General features: G+C 38.3%; 1 protein-coding gene across 1 annotated transcript in view; it reads left to right on the top strand.

The window, feature by feature from the left end:
• Nucleotides 1-12,016, top strand: part of epha8 (eph receptor A8) — a 111,214-nt gene extending 99,198 nt beyond the window's left edge. The window contains exons 16-20 of the mRNA XM_034122005.1: nucleotides 1,058-1,267; nucleotides 5,451-5,600; nucleotides 6,205-6,395; nucleotides 7,234-7,392; nucleotides 8,686-12,016. Coding sequence (XP_033977896.1) covers nucleotides 1,058-1,267; nucleotides 5,451-5,600; nucleotides 6,205-6,395; nucleotides 7,234-7,392; nucleotides 8,686-8,800 — 825 coding nt within the window. The 3' untranslated portion in view covers nucleotides 8,801-12,016. The remainder of the gene's footprint in view (nucleotides 1-1,057; nucleotides 1,268-5,450; nucleotides 5,601-6,204; nucleotides 6,396-7,233; nucleotides 7,393-8,685) is intronic.
• Nucleotides 12,017-12,573: the final 557 nt, after the last annotated feature.

Raw genomic sequence — 12,573 nt, 5'->3', positions numbered from 1 at the left:
CTTCCTATTATCACTCCCCTCATCTTGTCTGCTGCTATACCATCATTTTTCATCTGCCATTAAAACTCTCTCTCCTTACCACCTCCCTCCCCATCTTTTCTCTCTTCTTCCCCCACTTCTTTCCACTTACTTATTCAAATAGTTATCCACGCAATAAACTGTATTTCATTTTGTCTCAATTTACATATGTTATGTCAATTCTGTTCTTGTACATATCATATTCTATTTACATGTATATAGACTTTTTGCACTACTTTTTATTTTGTATTTTTGTATTTTATTCAGAGATGGCAAAAGTACACACATCCTTTACCCAAGTAGAAGTACAGATACTCGTGTTTAAAAAATACTCTGGTAAAAGTAGAAGTACTGACTAAACTTCTTTACTCAAGTAAAAGTAAAGAAGTATGGGCTTTGAAATGTACTTAAGTAAAAAGTACCCATAACTACCAGCTGTTTTAAAGAGTACCTGACCTCCCTTTATATTAATAGAACAATAATGTCATTGTTAGCTAATGAATGTTTCCATGCTGAACAACGGCAACATGACAACGTTTTCATTGGTCCCTCTTCTTTAGAGAAGACCAGGAAATGATGGATACACGGATCGTGTTCAAATCAATAGGCACGCAATGACTCTAAATAATAATGATCACGCCACCAAACACACATTCAAACTAAAGGAACCAGCCTGTTTTGGAAAATGTAAGAAGTAGAAAGTACAGGTATTTGTGTTCAAAATGTAAGAAGTAGAAAGTACAGGTATTTGTGTTCAAAATGTAAGAAGTAGAAAGTACAGGTATTTGTGTTCAAAATGTAAGAAGTAGAAAGTACAGGTATTTGTGTTCAAAATGTAAGAAGTCAAAGTAAAAAGTCATCAGAAAAATAAGTAGTGGAGTAAAGTACTGATACCAATGTACTTAAGTACAGTAACAAAGTATTTGTACTCCACTACTTCCCACCTCTGATTTTATATGTTGCATTGTTGGAGGAGCTCAGATTTTGTGCATGTGACAATAAAACCGTTGAATCTTTTGACTCTTGAATCTTCCTGTAGAGACACGACGGGCAGTTCACCATCATCCAGCTGGTGGGGTTGCTGCGTGGCATCGCGGCCGGTATGACCTACCTGTCTGAACTGGGCTACATCCACAGAGACCTGGCGGCACGCAACATCCTGGTCAACAGCAACCTGGTGTGTAAGGTGTCTGACTTCGGCCTGTCCAGAGTGCTGGAGGACGACCCCGACGCTGCATACACCACCAGTGTGAGTTTTCACATTGAGGCAAGCAACGATGCAGCACACATTAACACACCTGCCACACACACACACACACACAAATTACCTTTTAAAAGAAATGTTAAGGGAGCAGTAATGTCATGAAATTGATCAAACTATTTAAAATGGCACAAATGACTGTACTTTGTTAGTAAACATTATATTTCAAAGGTATAACATCAACCAATCGAACACAAAGGATGCACCAATCTGACCTTTTCGCTTTTTCTGAATGATGTCCTGTCTTTCTGACATTTTCTTGAATACCAATGATGTATTTTTTTCATTTTATGTAATGTCGGTTCTCATATTTCTTAACCACAAGGATACTTCTTTTATTTCAGTTTCAGCTTCCTTATACAGACATAAAGTATTTCCACCTTCGTCAACTGCTCTCTATTTCCATTTAGCTGTATCTAATTTACATGGTCCTTTCAAGGAAATACATGATGAAAGAAGATTACAAATGGGAATAAATAAAAAACATGTATTTGAATAAATAAATACAAAGGAAGAGATGGTGGGGGGGGGTGACGCACTAAGCTTTTTACATTTAAATGTAATTAAAAAATCTATCTGTTGACAAAAAGTTTATAAACTGCACTTATAGAAAGATATTAACCTGACCTCAGAAAAAAATTGATTAAGATAAATACTATATATATATAAAAAGCCGTGCTTAAAGACAACATGACTTTTCTCTGGACTTTATTTTTTATAGCCATTTCATTTATCAAATATTTCTTCATATTTTGCAGTGACTGACACGTTTTTTCGTGTATTAATTTCTTATTTAGCGTTGTTATATAACTTTTATCTAAGAGGGCAGTTCCACTGAAATCTGGATGGCGAACAATAATCCAGTGGCGAACCGTGTCTATTACAACTGGACCTTCTGTAAACACACACACCCCCGCCACCACTGAAATGCGTAGTGCATGGTCCAAGAAGGACAAACAAATCAACGTAACACTAATATTACAGATCAACAACACACATACGATTCTCATTTATTCATTTTATATACATTTTATTACATTTTATTTATATAATTAAATCGATTTTTTGTTTGTTTTATCTGAGTGTTCCAGGGTATTCTCTGAATACCTTGAAGGCCCTGACGGTTCGCCACTGCAATAATCATAAGTCCCACAAAGTGAGTGCAAAGTCAAGTCATCTTTGTTAGAGAGCAGTCCAATATCACCCTGTAGCCTGGTGAGCACAAATGTATGAAGTCTTTACTAAAAAAAAGAGTAAATCTCCTTCTAGAGCCTGATGATATCAGCTCATAAAACAAGATGAAATCAGCATTTGTTACATGTGTCTGTTACAGTCTGTCAAAGCAAAGCAATCAGATTACAGAAAGCAAGGCGATTAAGTTCCCTATCGGACACTCTGAAGGGGAGAAGGATGTTGATGATGATATTACAGACACTATGGCATCTCAAATTAATGGTTGATTATGGCTTAAGATTAATACAGTTCACATAAATGCCTGGAAATATGAATAAATCTGCTTATTCTATGGAATCTGGCAGCAAAGTCACCTTTAAGTATAGAGATAATAAGATAATGTTAGAGAATTCGAGTCATGTTGCAGGTTTTTAAATCAAGTGACCGTAATGGGCTGCGTTTTGAGAGTAACCTTCAAAATGTTTAAAATGAGCCACAGGGAGCGCTTTGTTTGTTTAAGAAGTGATGTATCCATCTGTCAGCCTAATTAAGTGCCAGTTTTATATAAAGATTAGTGCAAGTAGTTCACATATCTGCCAACATTTGCAAGTCTATTCCTGTCTTGGCCTGTAATAAATGCACTCACCAGCTCTTTTAGTCATTTAACAAGTGTGTTTGTCTTTAGTAGAATCCCCATTAGGCGCTTTCACACCGGAGTACTTTTACCCGTACTTTTCCCGTTTAGTTCCGATAGTGCCTGGAATTTTGCGTTCACACCAAAAAGAGAACTTAGTTCAGAGAACTTTTACCCCCATTTTAAAAAGTGCCTGCTAGAGAGGTGGTACTATCCTGGGGAGAAAAAAGTACCAATTTCTGATTGGCTGGGCGAAATGCAAACCACGCCCGTAAAACTCTGAAAAGTTTTGTGAAGCCGCCATTGTATTTGCTGGCATTAGCATTATTAGCATTAGCCCCGCGCACCAACGGAGAGAGAATAACTTATGGCAACACAAAAAAAAACATGGGAGCGGTGGAGTGATGAGGAGGTGTCGGCGTTCTGGCGATTTACTCGGAAGGCTTCAGTAGAAGCTGCTGGGAGTCCCAGCAGCTTCTACTGAAGCCAGTCCCCAACTCCGGGGACTTCCGGCCGGGGACTCCGGGTGGCAGTATATGCCGTGAAGTTGTTTGCGGCCTGCCAGTAAACCCAAAGCAGAAGAAGAAGAAGTGACGTCAGCGGCTTCATTTGCCTAATCCACTCTCAGGAACTTATTCCGGTGTGAACGCGATCGGCTCTTAGTTCCATGGGGGTACTAAGTGCTGGGAACTAAGTGCTGGGAACTAAGTACGGCAAAGTACTTGGTGTGAAAGCGGCTATTGGCACTAGCATGAGCGATGGCATTTTATTATATATTCTTTCACTTTATACCTCCATGATGAAAAGTACTGTATATTTGATAGTGCTCTTGTGAGCATCCCAGCAATAAGGTGGTGCAGTGATGACGTTTTTTTTTTACGCCCAACCCGGAAGTTAGCATCGCAAGGGCTCATTTAACAAAAAGCAATGGGATTTTTCCATTGGATTTCGGGATATTGCAGAATATAAGCGCTGTGGCAAACACAGGTTTATGATAATCTCCACATATTTTGTAGTGTACATGCAATCGGCAGTATTAAAAAGCTAACATTAGGCTATAAATAATAATAATAATAATAATAATAACTTTAATTTATATAGCGCCTTTCATCAACCCAAGGTCGCTTAACAAAGAACATTTAAGGACAAGACATAAAACAGGGGGCAGAAATGGAAGTGTTACATTGCAGGGGGGGGAGAGTGAGTTAATGTTGGAAGGCTTTGTTGAACAGATTAGTTTTCAGGGTTGATTTGCAGATGTTCAGAGAAGGGGTGTTACGGATTTCAGCAAACTACATCACGGTCACATGGCTGCGTAATGAAAGAACATGTCACAAAAGTTTAGCTCATGTACGTGTTTTAATTGTTTTCGGACAACAATGGAGCTCAAAGCACTTTGAATTGCCTTGTGTTGAAAGGTGCTATATAAATAAACTTGCCTTGCCTTGCCTTGCCTTGCCTTGCCTTGCCTACCTCACAGATATCCGACTTTGGATACAAACACTGCCTTTTAGTAGGGTACATACTCAATATCTGTTGCATGTTAATTGTTCGAAAGTACAACGTTGTAAATTAAGGGTAGGCAAAATGGTTAGGACTAAGGGTTGGATGACATAGGTGTATTGGTTTGGTTGGATTAAAATGGAAGGCAAAAGAGTAAAGTCAGATTTGTTGATTTTGGTCATTGGGATTATTGACAATTAAGCTGCATTCACATGAAACACGATTTGCTCTTTGCTCACTGCGAGGTTTGGCGCACCGCAAGACGTTTTTTTCAATGGTTAGCTAGCTAGAGGCATTACATTCAACTGTCATCTGATTGGCTGCTGGTTGAAATGACAGCACTAAACGAAGAAAAAGTTGAAATAATTTGAATTCTGAGCGCAGTGCTCAGTGACAATTTCAAGTGTTGCGCTTCAGCATAGTTGGGCAGCAACGCTCTCTCCGTAGAAACACAACCTTCCTTTCCTTTCGCCTCTATCTACTTGTCTTTCATCCTTTCTTTATAACTAATGCTGTTGATGTGTTGTGATTTTAAAAAGGTGTCTATTATCATCTGGCCGGGGACAACAGCAGGACATTTGCAATGTTGGCTAAAGCTGCCCCATTTACTGTTTTTTTGACAGTTGAATAATGGGGACTGTCCACAACACTATAAACAAATAAACTAAACTAAACAACGTAGAAACACAAAGGCGACGTCAGCACAGAGCTGGTTTAATGATAGTCAAAGCTTTCGAAAGATAAAGAACATAGTCAGAACTACCCTTTAAACTGTGAACACACATTTATTTGTATTACCTCAAGATGTATGAATTTTCCTCAGAAAGTCACCCCGGTCAAATTTCTTCATGCTCCTAACAGGGCGGGAAAATCCCGATCCGCTGGACGGCCCCGGAGGCCATCGCCTTCAGGAAGTTCTCCTCCTCCAGCGACGTGTGGAGCTATGGCGTGGTGATGTGGGAGGTGATGTCCTACGGAGAGCGACCGTACTGGAACCTCACCAACAGAGACGTGAGTCCCAACCTGCTGTTGTTCAATGTGTTTTTATTGCAGACACTGTGGGTTCATGGTCAGGCTTGAGAAGTAACAGATTACATGTAATGGGATTACGTAATTAGACTACAAATGAAGGTAACAGTATTTCCTGATTACTGTTACAATGCATACAAATTACTAGCAGGATAACAATGTTCCTAAAAAAGTAAAAAGATCATATAATGTTTGTTGTAAACGATCAGATGTTCTCTCTTCTCTGTAAGCTGTACTGTTCTGTAGGATAATACTTTAAGTGTGAATCTCTACTTCTACTGCCTGAATCTGCTTCATGGTTTCCACTTTTTTTGCTTAACTGTGTGTATTAAACTAAAACGGAGCATTTTCTGTCAGCTCAGATTTTATTTCTGCTTTTTTAAACTGTAGTATGTGCTCATGTGTTTCATTGTTGGTGTATAGGCTGCTGCCTGAATATGCTTTAATATAAATAAAATCTCTGAGCATAGGACACATTTCTTATACTAAATATCTTGATTTCTTCTTTTCTAAGGTCACTGTCTTAGCTATTACCTATACGGTACAAAACATCTTACATGTACCCTGTTCATATCGTTGTGTACAGGTGATCAAATCTGTGGAGGAGGGCTACAGGCTGCCCGCTCCGATGGGCTGCCCGGGTCCTATGCACACGCTCATGCTGGACTGCTGGCAGAAGGAACGCAGCGAGAGGCCGCGTTTCTGCCAGATAGTCACCGTTCTCGACAAGCTAATCCGAAACCCAGAGAACCTGAAGACTATGGACACGCTCTGCAGGTGAGAAGGCCTCTGAACAGATACATGTTTGCAGTGAAGCAACACTGTGTCAGTAGTCTTTTGATTTAATTTGGCCAGACAGTTCGCCCAACATTGAAATCAAATATTGGTTCGTGTGATTATCGAATTAAGCTGCAAATCAAAGCAAGACACCATCTGCAAGGGGCTAAGAAGATGATCTCCCGGAAAATATGCGGTGACAGACTGTTAGGCTACTAAGTAAGTGTCCTGGTGTGGGAGGCAGAGGAAATCCAATCTCATCCCGCTGATATGAAACATGAGCGCGGTGGGATAAAGTTGCAGCCTAAAGTTTCCCTTCGAAGTTCTCCGGGAAATGAAGCGAGCGGTCGTGTTCGTTTTCCAATAAGCTCATTTCTGATGGACGCGCTGTGCGTTAAGTAAAAGCCTGGCTGTGATATTGTCATTGATCCGCTGTGAGTCTCGCTGCACGTTTGAGAGGACACCCGGGCCAAAGCTGGACCTGTATAAATTGCTCAGTTCAGATCCCGGGTCCTACGGAGTCAGTGTTGTGTGGCTTTGAGCCTCTGTGGGTGTGTGTTGAGAGAAGTGTTAGGTAGAGGAGAGGTGTTGAGGATTTCTCCCTGTATTAATCTACCCAAAGCAGCCGCCTCTTCTCTATCATTTTAACTGTTATTGATTTTCTGCCTCAGTTACCAGCGCATTTCAAAGCCCCTCTTTCCCCTGGTCGCTCTGCCTCTTGCTCACCTTTTGCCTCTTTTCTCATTTTCAAACTCCCTCCAACTAATCTTGTTGTCCTCCCATTCATCTCCCTCCTTCTCTGTCTATCTGTGGCTATCTGTCTCTTCCTCGGACGCAGTTTAAGCAGTCCTACGCTGATGGAGAGAGCCATCCCAGACTTCAGTAGCTGTAACTCAGTGAACGAGTGGCTGGACACCATAAAGATGAGCCGCTACAAGGACCACTTTGCAGCAGGGGGGTACCAAACTCTGGGACACGTCATAAGCATTAACCATGGGTAGGTACTGACCATGATGGAGAGTGATGATGTTGAGCTCTACTAGCTGGTGTTTGAAGCCCCTTTAACACTTGCACTGTGACTCTTAATGGATCTGCTTTTCAAGTTTCAAGTTACAAGTTTCAAGGCTTTTATTGTGATGCGCACATTAGCTACAGTGTAGATATGGCAGGTTCTTCCAACAGTACAACAAATAAAACAGATAACATAAACAGTGTATGCTAACAATAACTGGATAATAAAGGACTTTACACTGATAGCTTCCTAGTAGAACGTCTGTGTCGTGTTTGTGTAGAAGAAGTGTCTGTCGGGGATGGAGTGAAACCAGAAAAAAACAACATGGGTCGAAAACAAGAAGAGGCCGACAAGGGACGAGATGCATGAACTGTTAGGCTGACGACAGATGGTCAGACAAATGTATGAAACATAAATAGACTAGATGATGGAGGATAGAATTACAAACTGGCTATGAGGTGGAGGTTTAATGTGTCATGTAAGCCTGTCACAATAACTAACTTTATGGAATATAATAAAGTACTATATTGTCCAAGAAATAGTTGTGATAGACCATATTTTTGAAATTTGTTGACAATTTGTTGCTAATGTTGTAATGAAAAGTATAACATTTTTCAACAGCAATACACTTTAATTAAGAACAAATACAAATGAATGTACTCATTGGTATAAGTGTGTGAAAAATGTAAAATATCTTTAAAAACATTCAAATAAAAATAAAACCACACAACCAAAACAATGAATATAATTAACTTCTTGGCTCATTTTACAAAAATATACACTGACTTAGATTTATTATGGTAGGGAAAAACCTGCTGATTCTGGCTCCATTATCACTTAAATGTTGGTGACATTTTTACATATACAAAACATATAAGTAGATAATTTTTAAAAGGTTGAAATCATGTCCATATAACGTACAATACATTGAGGTCATTTCCATATAGCGTATCGTATAGTATCTTAGTTCCCTCTTGTTAATATGCCCACTTAGCTGTTTAAACCTGCAATATATTTTGGGCCACTTGGGGGCAGCAGAAACAAGTTGTGAACTAAACATTAACATATTATTACCTCTAGGGTGATACCACAAACTTCTTAGTTATTTACACACCTAGTTGTTACGGGGCAACGTCATTATTATTATAAAACATCATGTGAATAAAGAATTTGTTCGTATCAGCCTAAAGACTTTATGGGTCTTCAATTACGAGGCCATTATAGATGGCAAAATCCGGATTTCATGTGTTTTTCTTTGTGTGTTTACATGTGTTGCAGGGACATCCAGAGGCTCGGGGTGACGCTGATGGGTCACCAGAAGAAGATCATGACCAGCGTGCAGGTGATGAGGGCGCAGGTCCTCAACAAGAGCGTGCCATCTGTGCACGTATAACTCCAACACTGAGGTTTCTCATCTAGAAACCCAGACTCCTACAAGGACTAGAGGGACTCCGTGGAATTTTAGGATGAGCTGTTAATAAGAGAAGAGGATACGTGGGAACTTTACAAGACTTTTTCCTTGAGGGGTTGAAGAGCGAAAACATTTAAACTATGGAGCAAGTAAACATGACTTATTTGGGACAAGTCCGACTTCATTTTCTTTTTCCTGTCCAGATTGCATTTTCTGATTTTAAAATGTCTTGTTTATAAATGGAAAGACTGCCTTAATAACCACAAATTATTTTAATTTTATTGTCAACAAAGAGAAGATAATTTATCAATCATGAATTTTATTAGAGAGATATGATTTACTGAACCCGGGCAATAGCAAAAGTACATGGAGTAATGTCGTAAAGGGGGGATGGCGGGTGTTTTCTGACTCGCTGATCACCTGCAGATTGAGGCAAAAAGAGGCCCAGAATGAGTCAGTAAAAGTGGAGAAAGTGAGATTGTACTCACCCGAGTTGCCAGATCTTCTTCACAGCGGAGAAGACCTATTTCACCCCAGGCTATTAATACCAACAACAGGCACATTTCTCCACTGTCTAACCTTGATGAATGACCCCAGGAGAGCCCTCCACCCAGGGTGAAGCTGCGTGGCGCACAATTACTGTACTTGGAAGATGTGTATGATTCAGTTTCAGTGCACTTTATTCTACAATGTCTCTGTGTTGAAGAGCCTTCGCAGTTCTGTCAAAAATCTCAGCCACAACTGCAGCAATGATGTTGGTCTGTTGAAGAAATAGCAGTTTGAAAATATTACATAAATTATGATTAACTACAAAGTATGAAAACAAAGAGGAAATATAGATATTTAACATTTATTAGGGTAGTAAGTAGATCGCTCATGAGATTTATTTCCAAACTTTTGTCACTGTGACAGTTGTCGGAAGAGAACATTTATTTAATTGACATAAAAAATACTATTGCCAATTTCAAATACTATGATAAATACTGCATCTGACGCATTTTCAATATATTGGAGATTTCTTGTTAAATCTTTTATTTCAAATGTAATCCAAATAGAGAGGTGTATTGATGACGTTTTAGGACAACCCCGAAGTTAGCATCACAAGTGCTCTCTCAATAGGAAGCAATGAAATGTTCCTAATGGATTCGGTGTGTTGCGGCTAATCATGCTAAACTAAAGACAGATATGTGTACCTTGGTAGTTTGATCAATTAATCTCAACTAAAGATTCACTTACTTAGAGTAAACTGTAGGACTTCTTTCCATAATGTTACCAAAGATCTATGAAAACGAAGCAAAGTTGAGTTTGTTGGTAAAAAATAGGAGAAAATCCCAAACAAGTGAACCTTCAGTTTAGATTATTTGTTCAAACTATTTTAGTCAGTCTAGGTGAAATGCATCTGAAACGGAGAACAATAAATTACTTTCAAATATAGTATAAAATATATTACAATTTTTACTTCTCAAGACATGTCAGGCTATTTGAGCTTCCTTGATTCCTATCCCATACAGAAATACATTTTTAAGAATTTTAACGGCATTTTTTAAATGTTTTCGGAGAATTCCATAAACTGAAAATGTATTAAATTGATAATGATGATAGACCAATTAATAAGAATAACATTTTGCCTAGCTTGTAAGCCAAGAAGCTAAAAGCAAGCTGGTGTTAATGCTAAGCTAACGGTTTTTACTAACGGCTAAAGAGATACCATTTTATGCGGTTGAACTTCATTTTTTAAATGGATTTGGAGCATCCCATATATTGAAAATGTTTTCCAATGATGACGATGGCCCAGTTAACAGGATTAATTTACTAGCTAGCCAAGAAGCTAACAGCAAGCTGGTATTAATGCTAACGGTAATTAGATACGAAAATACATTTTTATGCGGTTTAATAAGAAAATGTAAGTGTATCCAATATATTGAAAATGTTTTAAAATGATGACAATGGCCCAATTAACAACATTAACTTTTTGCCTTGCTAGTTAGTCAAGATGCTAACAGCAAGCTGGTATTGATGCTAATGAACAACAAGATGCTAACAGCAAGCTGGACGTAATCCTAACGAACAACGAGATGCTAACTCTAGCTAGTTATTATGTTGTGTGTAAGAAGGAGTGTGCTAATTAACAAAGCACAATATATGATTTGCAAAATATAACACAAAGCACCCAATACAGATTAAGACTAGACTAATAAATAATATTAACATGGATACAAGTTTCTGAAGACTGCCAAACTCTGCAAATTGTGTACAGCGTTTATATATCTCATAACAACAATGTTAATCAATTAGATTACTTAACTATTAACACAATATACTGTACATTTGTTTGGCTTTCAACCAAAATTACACAATTATATATTAGACTGGATTGTCCACATAGCCAAGATTACGTTTCAACATCTTCGGAGACATAATTAGTTTTAATTCTCATGGCATTTATGAACAAAATGTTACAGAGACTTAATTTGGTGGATGTTTATCGAATCAACGTCAGCACTTATACTATTCGGTTTCCCTGGAGTACAGATCTGAACACATGTTTGTGTGAATACTGGGATTGTAGTACAAATAAGCTACACAGACTGTAAAATAAAGTGTTACTTCTGATTTAATGTGATCACGCTGTTTGCCTCAGTGTTGATGAAATGGTAATGAAGTGAACATGTAAGTAGAATGTTTTTCTCTAAACGCTGAAGAAAGTACAAAATCAGCCCTAAGTTACACCCCCCTCCGTGCCATCAAGAGAATGTTTTTTTCTCGTGCACATCGGTAGGTTTTTCCTCTAGAGAATTGATGTCAGTTTCTATTAGAGAAGAACCTCATGACATGTGTTTGAATATGTATAATAGTGGCATTTCACTACTGGTTTTCCTTTAGGGAGGTTTTTTGTTTTTTTAAGACACTGGACGTGAGCTGAAACTCATATTTTATAAAGTTAGGGTATGTTTTTGCTAGATGAATTGATTTGTATGTATACAGCAAGTTCAGTCACTGGAAGGAAGAAAAAAAGAAGAAAATATCAACTGGATTTATTCACATTTCATTATTTATTCATGCTCATTTGTTTATTTTTTAAATAATTCAACTCGGAGAGGTTTTATTACAGTTGATGAATCATCCTTGTTGCTAATGATAAACCATAAATGTGCAAACTGTCCATAAATACACAATAAAGGAACGTTTGTCTGTGTGTGACTGCAACAGTGATTTGCAGATTATTTCTAATACATTCATTTCAGTTCCACTTGATTTTTGTTCCCCATGTTTGCACACTCTCAACCTCATGGGAGCTGTTGTTTATTGAATGCATATAAAGTAGTCATTGTCTTATGTTGATTTTAAAGCTGCACAAACCAATTTGCTTTCAACAAAAAATCGAAATGACTACAGTACATGCTATGTGAAATATCCTCCAACTTTGAAATATCGGCACAGCTGTAAGGAGCCATTTAGTGTTTGATTTAGCTCAGTGTTTCTGCATCATCACTGCAGGCAGCTGATGGCAGATAAAGAACCCACAATAATGAGCAGCCGGTACAGAAAGTCTAACAAATAGCAGCAAATATGAGGATATTTTCACTCCAAAAAAGCCAATACATTGTAAGTGCTGGTGCTACGTTTTCTTTCTTTTTTTATTAATGTCCAAGGTACTAGAGAAACGGGGGGGTTTTCAGTTTGAGACAGAAGATATGTAAACTTTCTGCTCTCCTGATATCAATGAGGAGCTTTTTAAACCATGTTGGAGCCAG

Source organism: Trematomus bernacchii, unplaced genomic scaffold (genome assembly GCF_902827165.1).
Source record: "Trematomus bernacchii unplaced genomic scaffold, fTreBer1.1, whole genome shotgun sequence".
Lineage (NCBI taxonomy): Eukaryota > Metazoa > Chordata > Actinopteri > Perciformes > Nototheniidae > Trematomus > Trematomus bernacchii.
This window is presented reverse-complemented; position numbering and strand designations above follow the sequence as displayed.